The sequence below is a fragment of the Aquarana catesbeiana genome, linkage group LG05 (assembly GCF_042186555.1).
Source record: "Aquarana catesbeiana isolate 2022-GZ linkage group LG05, ASM4218655v1, whole genome shotgun sequence".
In the NCBI taxonomy this organism is placed as follows: domain Eukaryota; kingdom Metazoa; phylum Chordata; class Amphibia; order Anura; family Ranidae; genus Aquarana; species Aquarana catesbeiana.
Genome location: NC_133328.1, coordinates 629600390 through 629622981, shown reverse-complemented (window position 1 = coordinate 629622981; position 22592 = coordinate 629600390). Strand labels below are relative to the sequence as shown.

At 46.2% G+C, this 22592-nt stretch overlaps 1 protein-coding gene across 1 annotated transcript in view; it reads left to right on the top strand.

Moving 5' to 3' along the window:
- LOC141145538 (uncharacterized) overlaps positions 1–22592 on the top strand; it is a 195931-nt gene that overhangs the window by 33512 nt on the left and 139827 nt on the right. Inside the window, exons 3-8 of the mRNA XM_073632305.1 lie at positions 3531–3629; positions 11697–11810; positions 11974–12078; positions 15636–15734; positions 17413–17514; positions 20638–20739. Coding sequence (XP_073488406.1) covers positions 3531–3629; positions 11697–11810; positions 11974–12078; positions 15636–15734; positions 17413–17514; positions 20638–20739 — 621 coding nt within the window. The remainder of the gene's footprint in view (positions 1–3530; positions 3630–11696; positions 11811–11973; positions 12079–15635; positions 15735–17412; positions 17515–20637; positions 20740–22592) is intronic.

Here is a 22592-nt window from a genome sequence, read left to right as displayed (position 1 = left end):
ATCCCTGCCTCACTGCCGCCACACATACAGGTGGTGCATCTCATAAAATTATAATATCAAAAAGTTCAATTATTTCAGTAATTCAATTCAAAAAGTGAAACTCATATTTTATATAGATGCATTACACATGGAGTGATATATTTCAAGCATTTCTTTCTTTTAATTTTGATGATTGTGGCTTACAGCTAGTGAAAACCCAAAATTTACTATCTCAGAAAATTAGAGTATTACATAAGACCAATAAAAAAAAAAAGGATTTTTAATACAGAAATGTTGGCTTACTGAAAAGTCTGTCCATGTACAGTATAGTTTGCAGTCAATACTTGGTCGGGGCTCCTTTTGCATGAATTACTGCATCAATGCGGCGTGGCATGGAGGTGATCAGCCTGTGGCACTGCTGAGGTGTTACAGAAGCCCAGGTTGCTTTGAGAGGGGCCTTCAGCTCCTCTGCATTGTTAGGTCTGGTGTCTCTCATCTTCCTCTTGACAATAGACCACAGATTCTCTATGGGGTTTAGGTCAGGCGAGTTTGCTGGCCAATCAAGCACAGTGATACCATCATCATTAAACCAGGTATTGGTACTTTTGGCAGTGTGGGCAGGTGCCAAGTCCTGCTAGAAAATGAAATCAGCATCTCCATAAAGCTGGTCAGCAGAGGGAAGCATGAAGGGCTCTAGAATTTCCTGGTAGAGGGCTGTGCTGACTTTGGACTTGATAAAACACAGAGGATCAACACCAGCAGATGACATGGCTCCCCAAATCATCACTGACTTTGGAAACGTCACACTGGACCTCATGTAACTTGGATTCTGTGCCTCTCCACTCTTCCTCCAGACTCTCAGACCTTGATTTCCAAAAGAAATGCAAAATTTTCCATAGCCCGTAATGATTCGGGGAGCCATGTCATTTGCTGGTGTTGGTGCCTTGTGTTTTATCAAGTCCAAAGTCAGCGCAGCCCTCTACCAGGAAATTCTAGAGCACTTCATGCTTCTCTCTGCTGACCAGCTTTATGGAGATGCTGATTTCATTTTCTAGCAGGACGTGGCACCTGCCCACACTGCCAAAAGTACCAATACCTGGTTTAATGATGATGGTATCTCTGTGCTTGCTTGGCCAGCAAACTCGCCTGACCTAAACCCCATAGAGAATCTGTGGTCTATTGTCAAGAGGAATGAGAGAGACTCCAGACCCAACAATGCAGATGAGCTGAAAAGAAAACCTGGTCTTCCATAATACCTCAGCAATGCAATAGGTTGATAGCCCTCATGCCACACCGCATTGATGCAGTAATTCATGCAAAAGGAGCCCCGATCAAATATCGAGTGCATACTATACTGTACATGGACATACTTTTTAGTAAGCCAACATTTTCTGTATTAAAAATCCTTTTTTTCTATTGGTCTTATGTAATATTCTAATATTCTTCTTTGAATTAAATTACTGAAATAAATTAACTTTTTGATGATATTCTAATTTTATGAGATGCACCTGCATGTCTTACATAGGCAGCAAGAGGCTAACGCTGGACCAGGTGAAACTCAACTCTCAATGGTTTGCTTTGCTCAGGTTTTGCTGAACCGGTGCTCAAAGTGTTTGTGAGGTTGTTGGCTATTGGTCTGCAAATTGAAAAAAGTTCTTGAAAGTGTCTGTGTTAAAGCAGGGGTCCACCTATCTATCGTTTTTTTTTTTTTTAGTTCATTCACAAACTTTTCTTCTCAGCATTACATACTCACATATTGTGTGTAATATGTCCGCCTGTGTCAGATTTCGTTGGAAAGAATAACTTATATTATTCACTGCAGGCGCTTTCCATCTTCATTGTGGGCATTTGAAGCCCACAAGCATTTATTTCCTGGATGTGGTGAATGCTGTGCTCCCAGCATTCACTGCTCGTTCCCGCACATGCTCAGTGGCATCCTGGGAAGCCTGAGACTAGCTCCCAGGATTCTGTGCGGAGTCTGGGAGAGGCTAGAAACACGCCTACTCCCACGGGAGGAGAACCAGGAAGTGCAAAGAAGAATAGAAAAATAAAAGGTAATTACGGCGATTTAAATTTTTTTAAACGGCATGTCAGCATCTAGGCAAGGAAGAGAATACATACAGATATTGTTCAAAATTTGTGTGGAACCCCGCTTTAAGCTTCGTACTTACCCTCTGTAGAAACAAAGAAGAGTGACGGCAGAACCAAGTGGTCCATCAAGTCTGCACCATGTTTTATAAAGTATTTTTAATGGTAATTTAACCACTTCTGAACTGCACTATAGCCGAATAATGGCTGCAGCGTGGTCGTCCAGTTTTGGGTGGTCGTCTATTGACATCTTCCCAGAACCATACCCCCCGCGCTCCATGAACTCTGTGTCCTTCAGACATAGCTGATAACAGTTTGGGGTAAAGAGCCAATCACAGCAGCCCTTTACCATGTGATCAGCTGTGATCAGCTGTGTCCAGTCACAGCTGATCACAATGTGAACACACTTGCTGGTTATGGGCATTCCTTTCCTCTCATGCCCAGTAGAGTCCGTAACTGGCAAGTGTGACGAGACAACTACACTGATAATCGGGGAACTCATCATCAGTGATCTAATTATCGGTGCAGCCCCAACAGTGCCAATCAGTGGCCATCAGTGCTGCCATTCAGCGCCCATCAGTACTGCCTATCGGTGCCCATAAGTGCTAACAATCAGTGGCCATCAGTGCTGCCTATCAGCGCCCATCAGAGCCTTCTCATCAGTACTTCCTTTCAGTGCCCATCAGTCTATTGGTGCCCATGAGTGCCTCCCTATCAGTGCAGCCTCATCAGCGCACATCAGTGAAGAAGAAAAATAACCTATTTGCAAAATTTTGCATTTTTTTTTGTGCAAAAAATAAAAAACCCCAGTGGTGATTAAATATGACCAAAAGAAAGCTCTATTTGTGTGAAAAAAAAAAGATAAAAATGTAATTAATATAAATATATGTATTAATATGGGTATAGTGTTGCATGACCGCGCAATTGTCATTCAAAGTTGGAGAGCGCAACGGGGTAAAAGTGCTCAGTAGGCAAGTGTTTATTATTTAATATTCACCTAAATTTATATATATATATATATATATATATATATATATATATATATATATATATATATATATATATATATATATATATATATTAATATGCATTATTATATTATTCTTCAATAATAATACTATTATTAATTACTTATTGTTTGTAATATTTATTAATCGTAGAACATATCAAAGTGGACCTTTGGTTGCTTTAAATGTGCTAAACAGGGAGCAGACATTCTGCCCTGCTATTGGTCCCTAACAATGATGGGTGCCCTCATTGACCAATAGTATGTCAATCTAGGAGGCTAGATTTGTATAATGAAGAACCCAAGATTTTCCAGCATAGACAGAGATCTCTAGTCCTGGCCTTCAACTACTGCTGAATAATGGAAAACTAGAGGTTTGCTTTAGTCAAAAGTCAAAAACGTAAAAATAAATTTATTTTTTGGTTTTTTATTATTTTTATTTTTTTTTCAATTCCAGGACGGTCGGACTGCCCTGCATGTAGCCGCAGCTTATTCTAAAGACGAGATTGTCCGAATTTTGCTGGCGAAGAAGGCGGAGCCAAATATTCCTGGAGGGGTCTGTGTGCATTTAATTTTTTTCATGTATATATATATATATATATATATATATATATATATATATATATATATACAGTATATACTGTATATAAACACTCACCAACCACTTTATTAGGTACACCTGTTCAATTGCTCGGTAACACAAATTGCTAATCAGCCAATCACATGGCAGCAACTCAATGCATTTAGGCATCTAGACGTGGTGAAGATGACTTGCTGAAGTTCAAACCGAGCATCAGAATGGGGAAGAAAGGGGATTTAAGTGACTTTGAACGTGGCATGGGTTGTTGCTGTCAGACGGGCTGGTCTGAGTATTTCTAAAACTGCTGATCTACTGGGATTCTCACACACAACCATCTCTCGGGTTTGCAGAGAATGGTCCGAAAAAGAGAAAATATCCAGCGAGTGGCAGTGTGGAAAAAATGTCTTGTTGATGTCAGAGGTCAGAGGAGAATGGGCAGACTGTTTCCAGATGATAGAAAGGCAACAGTAACTCAAATAACCACTCGTTACATCCAAGGTATGCAGAATACCATCTCTGAATGCACAACACATCAAACCTTGAACAGGAAACTGAGGCAACAATTCACACAGGATCACCAAAATTGGACAATAGAAGTGTAGCGTCCTGGGGTTTAGTCAGGGAGCTCCTCACCAAATTCCTTGTCAGGAGTATCTACTGTGGATAGTTGTTAGAGATCCATTAATTTCTCCCTACGTTTGGCCTTGTTGTACTTTTCTCTTCTGCCACTAGGTGGCCGGGCACTTGGTGGCATTAGATTTGAGAAGGACATTTTAAGGTTAAGTTATGGATATATGGGGGGCCTCAGCCAATGAGCAGGGGTTTTCTTGAATTCTGGCCTGCTGGGAGAACCTATATATTCGGGTGGGGTCAGGTGATCTGTGTTCTGTGCCACCCGGACCGCTGTCTGGATGGACGTGTGTCATACGGCTGCTAGTCCAGAGATTTGGTCTATCCCGGGGGCATCTGGCTGCCAGGCTGTGTGAGGGCCTATCCAGAAGTAAGAGGGCAGTGCAGAGTTGGGACTGCGGCTTGTAGTCCAACCTGTCAGTGGTCAGAGATAGAGGGGAAGCTGTCACCACTAAGGGACCAACCACCTTTACCAGAGACCACAGTAAGTAACTGAAGCAAGTACCGGAACCATATTCTCACCGAATGGGCTCGGTGGAGAATCGGGAAACTTCAGGTGGTGATCAAGTCAGGGACCCAACCAGCGGAGGTGACGCTTGCAGAGCAACCTTGTGTGCCAAGCTAGGGACCGAGCCGGTCAGCAGGGGTTAAGCTTGAAGGTATCCAAAGTGCCAAGCTAGGGACCCAGCAGGGAAGCGTGGGTGACGCCTGAGGGAGATACCACCACAAAAGTCTTGAGGAGCTCACAGGATTCAAAGTCAGTGAATCAGAGGGTCCAGTGAGAGACCAGGAGATCAAAGGGCTGAAGAACTACAAGTGGACATTGTAGTGAAGCTGAGAGAACTGTTGAACTTTGTGTTAGGAACTGTTAAGCACTGTTGCCATAGGAGACAGCAATCCTGCACGTGCAGATGTGGCGCCTTGCTGGGGCCTTTCCATGCACGGCTGTCCTCCTATTGAAGTCTTGGAGTCTGCCAATTGAGTTTGCAACTATCTAAGGGTGTCCCTGGCCCTAACCCTCTTTCCCTTGCAAAATATAAAAAGGACTGTTAACCGGTTCCCGACCGGCTCCTGTACATTTAGGTTGGCAGAATGGCACGGCTGCGCAAAGTAACGTACCGTACGTTACTTTGAATTTGCCTGCCGCGAGCTCTGTGAGTCGGGTCGCGGGTCCTGCGGACTCGATCACTGCCGGGATACCCGCGATCGCCTCACGGAGAGGACGAACGGGGAGATGCTGATGTAAACAGCATCTCTCCGTTCTGCCTAGTGACACAGTCACTGATCTCTGCTCCCTGTCATCGGAGCAGAGATCAGTGTACTGACACACACAGCCCCTCCCCCCTACAGTTAGAAACACCTCCCTAGTACTGATTTAACCCCTCCCTGCCCCCTAGTGGTTAACCCCTTCACTGCCAGTGTCATTTACACAGGAATCAATGCATTTTTATACCACTGATTGCTGTATAAATGACAATGGTCCCAAAAATGTGTCAAAAATGTCCGCCATGTCCGCCACAACGTCGCAGTCACAATAAAAATCGCTAATCACCGCCATTACTAGTAAAAAAAAAATATTAAAAAAAATGCCATAAAACTATCCCCTATTTTGTAAACGCTATAACTTTTGCGCAAACAAATCAATAAGCACTTATTGCGATTTTTTTTTTAACAAAAATATGTAGAAGAATACGATTGGCCTAAACTGAGGGAAAACATTTTTTTTTTATATATTTTTTGGGGATATTTATTATAGCAAAATGTAAAAAATAATGCATTTTTTTCAAAATTGACGCTCTTATTTTGTTTATAGCGCAAAAAATAAAAATCGCAGAGGTGATCCAATACCACCAAAAGAAAGCTCTATTTGTGGGGAAAAAAAGGACGTCAATTTTGTTTCGGAGCCATGATGCACGACCGCGCAATTGTCAGTTAAAGCGACGCAGTGCCGAATCGCAAACAGTGCTCTGGTCAGGAAGGGGGTAAAATCTTCCGGGGCTGAAGTGGTTAAAAGAAAAAAAAACCTCTTTTGCATCCAAGAAGTGGTCCGTCTGACATGATGCATCTCCGATTGTGATAAGAAGACAGAGGCTTCTTACCACGTGATCAGCTGTGACCAATCAGTGCCCAGCAGTGCCCCAATAATAAATTCTGCCAGTGCCCACCACAGTGCCAATCAGTGTCCATCACAGTGCCAATCAGTGCCCAGCATTAATACCTGTCAGTACCTGCCCAATCAGTGCTGCCCATCAATGCCACCTGTCAGTGCCGCTTATCAGTGCCACCGGTCAGTGCCCATCAGTGCCACCTGTCAGTGCCCACCAGTGCTGCATATCAGTGCCACCTATTGGTGACCATCAGTGCTGCATATCAATGTTGCCTATCAGTGGCCATCAATTCTACATATCAGTGCCTCCTCATCAGTGCCACCTTATCAGTGCCGACTCATCAGTGCCCGTCAGTGAAGGAGAAAACAATATTTTATAACAGAAACGAAGAAAAACTTTTTTTTTCAAAAATGTTGGTCTTTTTTTGTTTGTTTAGCAAAAACCGCAGAGGTGATCAAATACCACGCGCAATTGTCATTGAAAGTGCGACAGCGCTGAAAGCTCAAAATTGTCCTGGGCAGGAGGGGGGGGGGGGGGGGAGTGCCATTTATTGAAGTGTTTAAACACCACGACCTACCTGAGTATTGTTGCTGACCATGTCCCATCCCTTTATGACTACAGTGTTCCCATCTTCTGATGGCTCCTTCCAGCAGGATAATGCACAATGTCACAAAGCTCCAATCATCTCACCACTGGACAATGAGGTCCCTGTCCTCCAATGGCCTCCACGGTCACCACATCTCATCCAATAGAGCACCACACTCACCAGATCTCATCCAATAGAGCACCACACTCACCAGATCTCATCCAAAAGAGCTCCACACTCACCACATCTCATCCAATAGAGCTCCACACTCACCAGATCTCATCCAATAGAGCACCACACTCACCACATCTCATCCAATAGAGCACCACACTCACCAGATCTCATCCAATAGAGCACCACACTCACCAGATCTCATCCAATAGAGCTCCACACTCACCACATCTCATCCAATAGAGCTCCACACTCACCACATCTCATCCAATAGAGCTCCACACTCACCAGATCTCATCCAATAGAGCACCACACTCACCAGATCTCATCCAATAGAGCACCACACTCACCAGATCTCATCCAATAGAGCTCCACACTCACCACATCTCATCCAATAGAGCTCCACACTCACCAGATCTCATCCAATAGAGCACCTTTGGGATGTGGTGGAACGGGAGATTCACATCATGGATGTGCAGCCGACAAATCTGCAGCAACTGTGTGATGTTATCATGTCACTATGGAGCAAAATCTCTGAGGAACGTCTCCAACACCTTGTTTTATTTATGCCACGAAGAATGAAGGCAAAAGGTGGTCAAACCGGCTACTAGCCAGATGTACACCCCAGGTAATTCGCACAGAAATCGCAGCACATTCCTGTGCGATTTACATGCGGTGTCTCTGTGGTGCGATTTGAACCATGGATTTGAATGGCTCAAATCACACCGCACTCTCACCACACTGGTGCAGGGGGCCCCTTTTCTGTCCGCACCCGAATGTTCACACCCATGCAATCCGATTCTGCAAAATGAGCTGCATTTTGCAAACCGATTGCAGAGTGTCGGTAACTTAACATACACTCCGCAATCAGTTCGCATGGACAGGTTGCGATTTTTGATGTGGTGCCGAATCTGCAGCAAATTCACTCCACATCTAGTGTGAACCCAGCCTAAACCGTTCCATAGTAAAGCCTTTGGTAAAATTCTTACTGCAGCATTTGCAATTCACATCTTTCAATGCTGCTAGCTCCTGCTCTCTCAATGCTGCTTTCCTGAACTTCCGCTCTTCACAGGAAAGAGTTTAAGTGATACTAAACTGTGGTTTAAAAAATATATATTCTATTCCAGTAAGTTTTTAGAGGGACTACCACACGAAGTACAGCAGGTCTATGCCCCCCTTACATCCTCCTCCAGAGTCCACCCATAGTGCCTCCAGGGTGCCCTCTTAGTACTACTGTACTAAGGGGCACTCCGAGGGTTGTAAAGGGGCTCTCTGGAGGATGTAAGGGGGCATTCTGGAGGATGTAAGGGGGCTCTCTGGAGGATGTAAGTGGGCATTCTGGAGGATGTAAGTGGGCATTCTGGAGGATGTAAGGGGGCACTCTGGAGGATGTAAGTGGGCATTCTAGAGGATGTAAGGGGGCACTCTGGAGGATGTAGGGGGCACTCTGGAGGATGTAATGGGGCACTCTGGAGGATGTAAAGGGGCTCTCTGGAGGATGTAAAGGGGCTCTCAGGAGGATGTAAAGGGGCTCTCTGGAGGATGTAAGGGGGCTCACAGGAGGATGTAAGGGTGCACTCTGGAGGATGTAGGGGGCACTCTGGAGGATGTAAAGGGGCTCTCTGGAGGATGTAAGGGGGCTCTCTGGAGGATGTAAGGGGGCTCTCTGGAGGATGTAAGTGGGCATTCTGGAGGATGTAAGTGGGCATTCTGGAGGATGTAAGTGGGCATTCTGGAGGATGTAAGGGGGCACTCTGGAGGATGTAGGGGGCACTCTGGAGGATGTAAAGGGGCTCTCAGGAGGATGTAAAGGGGCTCTCTGGAGGATGTAAGGGGGCTCTCTGGAGGATGTAAGGGGTCTCTCTGGAGGATGTAAGGGGGCTCTCTGGAGGATGTAAGGGGGCTCACTGGAGGATGTAAGGGGGCTCTCTGGAGGATGTAAGGGGGCTCTCTGGAGGATGTAAGGGGGCTCACAGGAGGATGTAAGGGGGCTCTCTGGAGGATGTAAGGGGGCTCTCTGGAGGATGTAAGGGGGCTCTCTGGAGGATGTAAGTGGGCATTCTGGAGGATGTAAGTGGGCATTCTGGAGGATGTAAGTGGGCACTCTGGAGGATGTAAGGGGGCACTCTGGAGGATGTAAAGGGGCTCTCTGGAGGATGTAAAGGGGCTCTCAGGAGGATGTAAAGGGGCTCTCTGGAGGATGTAAGGGGGCTCACAGGAGGATGTAAGGGGGCACTCTGGAGGATGTGGGGGGCACTCTGGAGGATGTAAAGGGGCTCTCTGGAGGATGTAAGGGGGCTCTCTGGAGGATGTAAGGGGGCTCTCTGGAGGATGTAAGGGGTCTCTATGGAGGATGTAAGTGGGCATTCTGGAGGATGTAAGTGGGCATTCTGGAGGATGTAAGGGGGCACTCTGGAGGATGTAGGGGGCACTCTGGAGGATGTAAAGGGGCTCTCAGGAGGATGTAAAGGGGCTCTCTGGAGGATGTAAGGGGGCTCTCTGGAGGATGTAAGGGGGCTCTCTGGAGGATGTAAGTTGGCACTCTGGAGGATGTAAGTTGGCACTCTGGAGGATGTAAGGGGACACTCTGGAGGATGTAAGTGGGCATTCTGGAGGATGTAAGGGGGCTCTCTGGAGGATGTAAGGGGGCATTTTGGAGGATGTAAGGGGGCTCTCTGGAGGATGTAAAGGGGCTCTCTGGAGGATGTAAGGGGGCTCTCTGGAGGATGTAAGGGGGCTCTCTGGAGGATGTAAGGGGGCACTCTGGAGGATGTAAGTTGGCACTCTGGAGGATGTAAGGGGGCACTCCTGGAGGATGTAAGTGGGCATTCTGGAGGATGTAAGGGGGCTCTCTGGAGGATGTAAGGGGGCTTTCTGGAGGATGTAAAGGGGCTCTCTGGAGGATGTAAGGGGGCACTCTGGAGGATGTAAGGGGGCTCTCTGGAGGATGTAAGGGGGCTCTCTGGAGGATGTAAGGGGGCATTTTGGAGGATGTAAGGGGGCTCTCTGGAGGATGTAAGGGGGCTCTCTGGAGGATGTAAGGGGGCACTCTGGAGGATGTAAGGGGGCTCTCTGGAGGATGTAAGGAGGCATTTTGGAGGATGTAAGGGGGCTCTCTGGAGGATGTAAAAGGGCTCTCTGGAGGATGTAAGGGGGCACTCTGGAGGATGTAAGGGGGCTCTCTGGAGGATGTAAGGGGGCTCTCTGGAGGATGTAAGGGGGGCACTCTGGTGGTACTAACTTAGCCAGAGCCTCCTTACATCCTCTGGAGTGCCCCCTTACATCCCCCGACAGAGTGTCCCCTTAGTGCTGCTGTTCATCCATGCTGAAGGATATCAGGGGGCACTCTGGAAAAAGTAAAGGGGCACTCTGGAGGCATCCTGTAGGTTTTAATAGGACACCCTAGAGGATGTAAGGTGACACTCCGGAGGCACTAAGTACCTTCAGAGAGCTCTGAGGAGTGATGGCCAATGAATCCATGCCATGTCAATGTCATGAGAAGCAGAGTACAACACCCACCTCACGGCCACCCTATTCCAGTCCTGCTTGCCCTCTCTCTGCCACAGCCCCATGTTATCTGTACCTGTGTGGCTTACTGCAGCTCCTTGTCGGTGTCTCATGCTCCCGGTCTTTGCGGTGAAGTGCAGGGAGGACTGGCGTCTGGATACTTTGTGCTCCTCTGGGGTCAGCCTGACAGCCTCTGCCACTCCTCCTTCCTCACCCTGCCATCGCTGGTAACGAGACCCACTGCCTGCCACCTGAGCAGTAGAAGCAGTCGGGCAGGCTGACACATAGTAGATGGGTTGGTCAGGGACTCGGGAGACACTGTCCTGACTCCCTGCTACATGCCGCCGAGCGAAGGAGGAGGTGCCGACTGCCGAGGTGGGTGGAGACATTAGGACAGCATTAGGACAGCCTCACTGTCTGACAGTCTGTGACGTCACTGGTTGCTAGACGCCAGGCGGGGGCGTCTTTTTAGTAAAATATAAAAAGATGAGGTTGCATTGAGTAAATAAATACAAAACATGTGAGGATTTAAAATTGCTCACACCTGAAAATGGCGACAAACTATAATACCTAAAAAGTGATGATTTAAAACCCTTTACAGGTTATCAGTTTAGAGTAATTTGTAAATGACGGGCCTAGAATTATTGCTTGGATGTTCAGGGCAATACCTCATATGTGTGGAGCAATAACTGTTTACATATGCATACTGGACCTATGTATGAGCATAGGGGGATGGGAGGCTTTTTATTTTTTCATTATTTTATTTATTATTGTGGCCAATTGCATGTAAACACTCATTCAGCAATTTCATGCAAGTGATTGGCCGTGGACACAGAATGCCTACATCCAGGGCCAATCTTTCGCATGCTGCATAAGAGATTACTTGCAAGTGGTCGAAATTCGCTGTGGGTTCTGACAGCCTCCCATTGCTTTCAATAGGGCTGCCTCCCATATGTAATCACGGGGACCCTCGCTGAGGTTCTTGCATCTACTTGGAAATGTAAATGCACCCTTACCTGACCAGTATCATTGTCTCCACAGCCAAAGGATCAGTTGCCTCTTCATTACACCGCTCGGCGACCCAACGGGGCCATCAGTGTCATCCAGACTTTACTGCGAGCATCACACAAAGAGGCCAGACTTGTCCAGGACAAGGTAACTATTAACACCTAGAGATAGATAGATAGATAGATAGATAGATAGATAGATAGATAGATAGATAGATAGATAGATAGATAGATAGATAGATAGAAAGATAGATAGTGTCAATATTGTGCAGAATGAATTAATGAAATGGTCACTATACCTTTCTCCATAGGATGGCTGTATTCCTCTACTGGTGGCGGTGGAGGGCGGTAACTTGGGGATCTGTAAAGAGTTACTTTCATCTCACACTGATGCGCAGCTGAAAGCAAAAAGCAAAGTAAGAAGGCTGATGATACATTGTGTATAGATAAGTCCTAAATGATATATATATATATATATATATATATATATATATATATATATATAAAACCAAACTACAGTTATGTGGTCAAAGATTTGTAGAAACCTGACCATCACACCTACAGTATATGAGCTTGTTGGACTTCCTATTCCAAAATCATGGCCACCTCTTCCCCCAAGGCCAATAATATGGAGTTGGTTCCTTCCATGGCTATTAATATGAAGTTTTCCCCTTCCATGGCCTTTAAAGTTTGTCCCCCTCTTCCTAAATAGCTATTAATATGAAATTGGCCCTTTCTTCCCCCATGGCTGTTAATATGAGGTTGACCCCCTCTTCCCCCACTGCTATTAATATGGAGTTGGCCTTCTCTTCCCCCATGACCATTAATATGGAGTTGGCTCCTTCTCCCCCCATGGTCATTAATATGGAGTTGGCTCCTTCTTCCCCCACTGCCATTAATATGGAGTTGGCCCTCTCTTCCCCTATGACCATTAATATGGAGTTGGCCCTCTCTTCCCCCATGACCATTAATATGGAGTTGGCTGCTTCTTCTCCCATGGTCATTAAGATGGAGTCGGCCTCTCTACCCCCATGGTCATTAATATGGAGTTGGCGCCTTCTTCCCTCATGGTCATTAATATGGAGTTGGCCCTCTCTTCCCCCATGACCATTAATATGGAGTTGGCTGCTTCTTCTCCCATGGTCATTAAGATGGATTCGGCCCTCTCTTCCCCCATGGTCATTAATATGAAGTTGGCACCTTCTTCCCCCATGGCCATTAATATAGAGTTGGCCCTCTCTTCCCCCATGGTCATTAATATGGAGTTGGCCCTCTCTTCCCCCATGGTCATTAATATGGAGTTGGCCCTCTCTTCCCCCATGGTTATTAATACGGAATTGGCCACCTTTTCCTCCAAGGCCATTATTATGGAATTGGCCCATTCTTCCCCCATGGCCATTAACCACTTTAGCCCCAGATGAATTTACCCCCTTCCAGACCAGGTCATTTTGTGCGATAAGGCACTGCGTCACTTTAACTGACAATTGCGAGGTCGTGCCATGCTGTACCCAAACAAAATTGATGTCCTTTTTTTCCCACAAGTAGAGTTTTCTTTTGGTAATATTTGATCACCTCTGCGGTTTTTATTTTTTGCGCTATAAACAAAAAAAGAGTGCCAATTTTTTAAAAAACACAATATTTTTTACTTTTTGCTGTAATAAATATTCCCAATTTTTTTTGAAAAAAACTATATTTTTCCTCAGTTTAGGCCGATAGGTATTCTTTTACATACAAAATAGGTTATTGATTTATGGCATTTTTATTATTAATTTTTTTTTAATTAGTAATGGCGGTGATCTGCTATTTTTATCGTGACTGCGACATTGCGGCGGACAGATCGGACACTTTTGACACTATTTTGGGACCACTGGCATTTATACAGCGATCAGTGCTATAAAAACTCATGCGCCCGCTAGCCGCCGATGACCCAGCGACGTACGGGTACGTTGTTTTGCGCACCAGTGCCACTTTGCCGATGTATATCTTCGTGAGCCGGACAGCAAGTGGTTAATATGGGGCCCCCGCCCTCCACCATGGCCATTAATAAAGATTTGGTCCCCGTTTGTGGCTTTACCGGCTTTCATATTTTGGGGAAAATTTTCTGCACGATTTTGGAGAATGTTTGTGGGATTTTGTGCCCATTTGTGAGGTCAGGTACTGATGTTTGATGAGAAGACCTGGCTGGTCATCAGGATTCCAGTTCAACCCAAATATGTTCAGGGCTATGGTCCTGTGGAGGACACTCGGGTTCTTCCACACAAAACTCATCAAACTCTACCTTTGTAGAAACTGCCTTTGTACACAGTAGACAATCATGCAGAAACAGAAAAGGGCCTTCATCAAACTTTTACCACAAGATTGGAAGAACACAATTACCCACAATGACTTTGAGTAATGTATTAATTATCCTTCTCTAGAGACACCTGAAATCCATCCATACAATGTGCTTATTACCATATACTAGTGATGAAAAGCACCTTCAAAATTCAATGTAACTTATCTATAACTGTGGAAAAAATCTCTCAAGGACTTTGTCCTCTATAACTCTCCTCTCCTGGGATACTCTGCACTGCTGGAGGACTCTGCTCCTTCCTCTATAACTCTCCTCTCCTGAAATACTCTGCACTGCTGGATGACTCTGCCCCTTCCTCTATAACTCTCCTCTCCTGAAATACTCTGCACTGCTGGAGGACTCTGCCCCTTCCTCTATAACTCTCCTCTCCTGAAATACTCTGCACTGCTGGAGGACTCTGCCCCTTCCTCTATAACTCTCCTCTCCTGAAATACTCTGCACTGCTGGAGGACTCTGCCCCTTCCTCTATAACTCTCCTCTCCTGAGATACTCTGCACTGCTCGAGGACTCTGCTCCTTCCTCTATAACTCTCCTCTCCTGAAATACTCTGCTCTGCTGGAGGACTCTGCTCCTTCCTCTACCTAACGCTCCTCTCCTGAAATACTCTGCACTGCTGGAGGACTCTGCCCCTTCCTCTATAACTCTCCTCTCCTGAAATACTCTGCACTGCTGGAGGACTCTGCCCCTTCCTCTATAACTCTCCTCTCCTGAAATACTCTGCACTGCTAAGAGGACTCTGCTCCTTCCTCTATAACTCTCCTCTCTTGAAATACTCTGCACTGCTGGAGGACTCTGCTCCTTCCTCTATAATTCTCCTCTCCTGAAATATTCCGCTCTGCTCGAGGACTCTGCTCCTTCCTCTATAACTCTCCTCTCCTGAAATATTCCGCTCTGCTCGAGGACTCTGCTCCTTCTTCTATAATTCTCCTCTCCTGAAATACTCTGCTCTGCTGGAGGACTCTGCTCCTTCCTCTACCTAACTCTCCTCTCCTGAAATATTCTGCTCTGCTGGAGGACTCCGCTCCTTCCTCTATAACTCTCCTCTCCTGAAATATTCTGCTCTGCTGGAGGACTCTGCTCCTTCCTCTATTACTCTCCTCTCCTGAAATATTCCGCTCTGCTCGAGGACTCTGCTCCTTCTTCTATAATTCTCCTCTCCTGAAATACTCTGCTCTGCTGGAGGACTCTGCTCCTTCCTCTACCTAACTCTCCTCTCCTGAAATATTCTGCTCTGCTGGAGGACTCTGCTCCTTCCTCTATAACTCTCCTCTCCTGAAATACTCTGCTCTGCTGGAGGACTCTGCTCCTTCCTCTATAACTCTCCTCTCCTGAAATACTCTGCTCTGCTGGAGGACTCTGCTCCTTCCTCTATAACTCTCCTCTCCTGAAATACTCTGCACTGCTGGAGGACTCTGCTCCTTCCTCTATAACTCTCCTCTCCTGAAATACTCTGCTCTGCTGGAGGACTCTGCTCCTTCCTCTATCTAACTCTCCTGAAATACTCTGGGTTGCTCTCCTGTTGCCCTAGGGGGCAGCCTTTTATTGATGATGATGATCAGTGTACAGTCCCAGTGATGTGATTGGAGTATAACGTGTCACTGTACTGCCTGTCGATAACAGAAATGTGGTGACTCAGCACTTCATGCCTGTTGTAGAAAGCGAGATGTGGAGGTGGCCAGACTCCTGGTGGAATGTGGAGCTCCTGTGGATGGCCAGAATGTAAGTATCCGGATCACCACACTCTGTACATTACTAATCACACAAGAGAGAGAACAACCACACCTGTCTCAGACCTTCTTCTGAGTCCACCCAAAACTGATATTTTAGGTATAGATGGTCAGACCCGGGAATCTTATATATCTTCTATACTCCAAGAGAGTATGAATAACATCATTCCTGACTCTGTTCCAATCAGCCTTTGTGAGTTCCAAGTCATTGTCTTACATCCTCCAGAACATAGAATAATAAAATATCCAACAGGGAGGGTGGAAACACCTCATAATGGGCACAGCATGTGTTCATGCTCAGAATTCAGTACAGTGATGGTGAGAGACCCTCATAATGGGCACAGCAGGTGTGAAGATCCAGGAGTTTAGCACAGGGATGGGGAGAACCTCTCATAATGGGCACAGCAGATGTGGAGACCTGGAACTCAGAGGAGGGATGGTGGGAACCCCTCATAATGGATCCAGCAGATGTGCAGACCTGGAACTCAGAGGAGGGATGGTGGGAACCTCTCATAATGGGCACAGCAGATGTGCAGACCTGGAACTCAGAGGAGGGATGGTGGGAACCCCTCATAATGGATCCAGCAGATGTGGAGACCTGGAACTCAGAGGAGGGATGGTGGGAACCCCTCATAATGGGCACAGCAGATGTGCAGACCTGGAACTCAGAGGAGGGATGGTGGGAACCCCTCATAATGGATCCAGCAGATGTGCAGACCTGGAACTCAGAGGAGGGATGGTGGGAACCTCTCATAATGGGCACAGCAGATGTGGAGACCTGGAACTCAGAGGAGGGAAGGTGGGAACCTCTTATAATGGGCACAGCAGATGTGGAGACCTGGAACTCAGAGGAGGGAAGGTGGGAACCCCTCATAATGGGCACAGCAGATGTGCAGATCTGGAACCCAGAGGAGGGATGGTGGGAACCCCTCATAATGGATCCAGCAGATGTGCAGACCTGGAACTCAGAGGAGGGATGGTGGGAACCTCTCATAATGGGCGCAGCAGGTGTGAAGATCCAGGAGTTTAGCACAGGGATGGGGAGAACCTCTCATAATGGGCACAGCAGATGTGGAGACCTGAAACTCAGAGGAGGGATGGTGGGAACCCCTCATAATGGGCACAGCAGATGTGCATACCTGGAACCCAGAGGAGGGATGGTGGGAACCCCTCATAATGGATCCAGCAGATGTGCAGACCTGGAACTCAGAGGAGGGATGGTGGGAACCTCTCATAATGGGCACAGCAGATGTGCAGACCTGGAACCCAGAGGAGGGATGGTGGGTCCAGCAAATGTGCAGACCTGGAACTCAGAGGAGGGATGGTGGGAACCCCTCATAATGGGTCCAGCAGATGTGCAGACCTGGAACTCAGAGGAGGGATGGTGGGATGGTGGGAACCCCTCATAATGGGCAAAGCAGCAGTACAGATCTGGAACTCAGCACAGGGATGATAGAAACCCCTCTTAATGGGCACAGCAGGTGTACAGACCCAGACCTCAGCAATAAACTGAGATGTTGAAGGAGTACGGAGATGTTGCTCCCTAGAATCAGCCAATCAGAGAAATCTCAGTTTTGAGTGGACTTTTGATAGATCTCATTGTATATATTGAAGTCATTGGGGTATTACAGAAAGCTGTAAATTATGTGTTGTGCGATTTTATTCCGTAGGATGAAGGACAGACCCCGCTACACATCACAGCCTGGGAAGGTGATGAAGCCATGGTGAAGTTTTTACATCAGTGTAAAGCCAACCCCAACATCACCGATAAGGTAATCTGAACCCCTAAAGCCTGGTACACACTATTCATTTTTTTATTGGCTCAACCCAGTGTGCTGAACGAAAAAAAAAAAATGAAGAGATCGGGAGGAGCCTCTGTACTAACAATCCAATAACAATCCAATGTTAATACAGTGATCTCTCCCCGCTGAGCTATTGTGTTCTCACAGGGGTACTAACCCCCCCCCCCCCCAGCTAGAACACACTGGTCAGCGCTCTCAGCCATTGGCGGATCAGATGCCGATCAGCAGATTTTTTTCGGTCCTTTTACCTTTGACAGAAGTCGGCCAAATGTCGTCCGGTTTCTATTGAACCAGCTAATGCTGCCCAATATTCGGCCCGTGTGTACGTCCTTAACAATATTCCTCCCTGTAATCCTAACATTTACCCTTCATGTAACCCTAACACCAACCCCCCATCCCCCTAATTTAAACACTAATCCTCTCCTTAATCCCAACACCAACCCTCCCTGTATTCCTAACACTAACCCTCCCTGTAACCCTATCTCAAATCTTCCCTGCAACCGTAACACCAACTCTCCCTGTAATCCTAACGCTAACCCTCCCTACAACCCTGACTCAAATCTTCCCTGCAACCCTAACACCAACCCTTTAAACACTATTCCTCTCTTTAATCCCAACACCAACCCTCCCTGCAACCCTAATGCCGCGTACACACGATCGGACATTCCGACAACAAAACCGTAAATTTTTTCCCGACGGATGTTGGCTCAAACTTGTCTTGCATACACACGGTCGCACAAATGTTGTCGGAAATTCCGAACATCAAGAACGCGGTGATGTACAACACGTACAGCGAGCCGAGAAAAATGGAGTTCAATAGCCAGTGCGGCTCCTCTGCTCGATTCTGAGCATGTGTGGAACTTTTGTGCGTCGGAATTGTGTTCACACGCTCGGAATTTACGACAACGGATTTTGTTGTCAGAAAATTTGAGATCCAGATCTCAAATTTTGTGTGTTGGAAAATTCCGATGGAAAATGTCCAATGGAGCCTACACACAGTCTGAATTTCTGACAACAAGCTCCCATCGAACATTTTCCGTTGGAATATCCGACCGCCTGTACAGGACATTACACCAACCCTCCCTGTAACCTTAACTCAAATCTTCCCTGCAATCCTAACACCACCAATCCTTCCTGTAATTCTAACAATAACCCTTCCTGTAACCCTGACATTAATCTTCCCTTTAATCCTAACACCGACTTTCCCTGTAATCCATACAATAATTCTCCCTTTAAACCCAACACTAAACCTCTCTGTAATACCAACACTAATGCCCCATACACACGGTCGGACTTTGTTCGGACATTCCGACAACAAAATCCTAGGATTTTTTCCGACGGATGTTGGCTCAAACTTGTCTTGCATACACACGGTCACACAAAGTTGTCGGAAAATCCGATCGTTCTGAACGCGGTGACGTAAAACACGTACGTCGGAACTATAAACGGGGCAGTGGCCAATAGCTTTCATCTCTTTGTTTATTCTGAGCATGCGTGGCACTTTGTCCGTCGGATTTATGTACACACGATCGGAATTTCCGACAACGGATTTTGTTGTCGGAAAATTTTATCTCCTGCTGTCCAACTTTGTGTGTCGGAAAATCCGATGGAAAATGTCCGATGGAGCCCACACACGGTCGGAATTTCCGACAACACGCTCCGATCGGACATTTTCCATTGGAAAATCCGACCGTGTGTACGGGGCATAACACTTCCTGTAACCCTAACACTAATACTCTCTTTAATCTCAACACCAAACTTCTCTGTATTCCTAACACTAACCCTCCCTGTAACCCTAACTCAAATATCCTCTGCAACCCCAACACCAACCCTTTATACACTAATCCTCTCTTTAATCCCAACACCAACCCTCCCTGCAACCCTAATGCTAACCCTCCCTATAACCCTAACACCACCCACCCTCCCTGTATACCTAACAATAACCCTTCCTGTAACCCTGACATTAATCTTCCCTTTAATCCCAACACCGACTTTCCCTGTAATCCATACAATAATCCTCCCTTTAAACCCAACTCTAAACCTCTCTGTAATACCAACACTAACACTTCCTTTAACCCTAACACTAATACTCCCTTTAATCTCAACACCAAACTTCTCTGTAATCCTAACACTAACCGTCCATGTAACCCTAACACAAACTTTTCCTGCCTTTCTATATTTTTGCTGACATGGGGAGCTTTTCTTTTTTGAGCCGACACAGGAATACATAACTGATTCTTAAATAACTTCTTTATATTCCTCTTACTTTAAATACCCCAAGACATCTTTTTTTTTTTTTTTTTGGGAAGGTTTTACTATGGTGGTTCACACTGGTTACTGGAGGACTTTTTTGTTCCTTTTAGCCCAGCTCACCATCTGGTTCTATCAGCACAAACATAATACTGTATGTGTGCACATGTCTCCACCTAGTGGTCATATTCACATTCACACCTTTATGTAAGAGACATGATTTTATCTGCTTATTTCTTTTACCCATTCTGGAGGTTCGCTTTGATAAAAATAACAGAAAAAGTATTTACAGGGCTCACTAAATACACTCAAAAATATTTTGCATTAATATATTTAAGATTTATCCATGGTGCCAGCTTCTATTTTCTACAGGTATGAATTTTTAGTTGGTGGGTGGAGGTCAGAATGTTATAGGCAGACCTAGATTTTAGTGCAAACTCCGCTCAGATGTTACTCTTATCCTACAATCTCTGAAGTCTTGTCCTCATATTATACATTTCGCATATTGCTATAGCATGCTGTCGTAATCTACAGGGTACATAAAAGCACTTATATCAATCCCTAATACCCAGGAGCTTGCACTCTAATGTGCCTCATCACAGGCACACTTAGGCTGATGTGATCAGAGTCTGAGTTAACTGAGTGATATATTTTTGAAAACGACACACTTTGCAGGAAGAATATTCAGTCTTTATACGAAAAATGGGAACTGCACCCTGAACGTCAGTGCTGCAAGGCAACAGTGCTAATCACTGAGGTCCTGCACTGTGTGTTATACTACATGAGTGCATTGAAAGGAATGGAAAGCTGTCAAGCGGTTTACTGATAATTGTGTCTCTGCAGCTGGAGCGGTCAGCGCTGCACATCGCGGCAGAGAGAGGGAACACCGCCATAGTGGACAATCTGACTGACAAGTTTCATTCGAATGTTTTGGCGCGCACCAAGGCAAGTAGATATTTTTATCTACATACTTTTTTTTTTCCTCCCGTTTATCAACAACTGAGAATTATTTACTAACCTTATTATAATAATAGTGGCGTATCTGTGCTAAGGAAGACTCAGGCTGGCCTTCGTAGTAAAACAAGACGAAGAGTTGATGCTGGCCATGCATTAAGGAAATTTTTCAAGCAATTTTAACTATTCTCACTTCCCAAAAATGGTGGAAGGAGGTCCGGAAACGTATTGCCAACCCTTTAGATCAGAGGTCTCCAAACTTTTTAAACAAAGGGCCAGTTTACTGTTCTTCGGGCTTCAGGGGGGCCGGACTTTGGCCAGTGTGAGTAGAAATAGTCCCGGTGTCTTGCCGAGAAAGTTCCCCCGGCAGATAAGGACCCCCCTGTACTGCGCAGGCGCAGCGCTTGCGCAGTACGAATGAGCAGAAGCCGCCAAAAATAGCCGAAGCTGAAAAACTTCAATCAACTATACACAGCGCCCTGGGTCCAGGTTGAAGCCCCACCATCCAAGTGGACCCAGAGGGAGAATAAAAAAGTGCTGAGCGAAGCGAGGCCGTGCCCGAAGCGTGGCGAGCGAAGCGAGCCCGCGAGGGGCCCTCTTACAGGCGCCGTGTACAGATGATTTGTATTCTATTCGGCTTCGGCTATCTCCACCGGCTCCTACTGCGCAAGTGCTGCGCCTGCGCAGTAGAGGGAGGTCCTTATCTGCAGAGGGGAACTTTCTCGGCAGAACACCGTCATCAGTGGGAGTAAAAACTGTTCCGTTATTGTTTTTAACAGGAGGAATAGTGCTCCATCGATGGTGTCAGTGGGAGGAATGATGCCCCATCATTGGTCATAGTAGGAGGAACAGTGCCCCATCGATGGTGTCAGTGGGAGGAATAGTGCCCCATCATTGGTCTTCGTAGGAGGAGCAGTGCCCCATCGATGGTGTCAGTGGGAGGAATAGTGCCCCATCATTGGTCTTAGTAGGACTAATTGTGCCCCATAGATGGTGTCAGTGGGAGGAATAGTGCCCCATCATTGGTCTTCGTAGGAGGAGCAGTGCCCCATCAATGGTGTCAGTGGGAGGAATAGTGCCCCAACATTGGTCTTAGTAGGGGGAGCAGTGCCCCATAGATTGTGTCAGTGGGAGAAATAGTGCCCCATCATTGGTCTTAGTAGGACTAATTGTGCCCCATAGATGGTGTCAGTGGGAGGAATAGTGCCCCAACATTGGTCTTAGTAGGAGGAATTGTGCCCCATCAATGGTGTCAGTGGGAGGAATGGTGCCTCATCATTATTGTCAGTTGGAGGAATAGTGTCCTGAGGGCCAGATAGAAGCAAGCAAAGGGCCACATCTGGCCCCTGGGCCGCAGTTTGGAGACCACTGCTTTAGATCATTTCACTTATGGCACAAACTGCCGGTGGAAGGATTCATTCAACATTTTTGGGTTTATATGAGATTTATTATAGAACATATAAAAGGTTGGCGCTAACTCTCATATGTTTATAACTGTGAATATAGCCCATAACATATGACCACACATATAAAATTAATGATACAATAAACAGTCCTCATATAATGGAACAAACACACCAAAACACCATATAGTGAGAGGTACTTTTAACCACTTCAGCCCCGGAAGGATTTGCCCCCTTAATGACCAGGCCATTTTTTGCGATACGGCACTGCATTACAGTGGCTTATAGTGCCAACGTACAGCTACGACGGGTGGCCCAGGAAGCTCCGCCTTCACTCGTGTGAGAAGATTGCAGACTCACCAGATGAAACAATGGAATACTTCATAAGCTCAAGTCCTTTTGGAGGGTAATCTTTACGTTCACAAGTCTATATGACTCGGT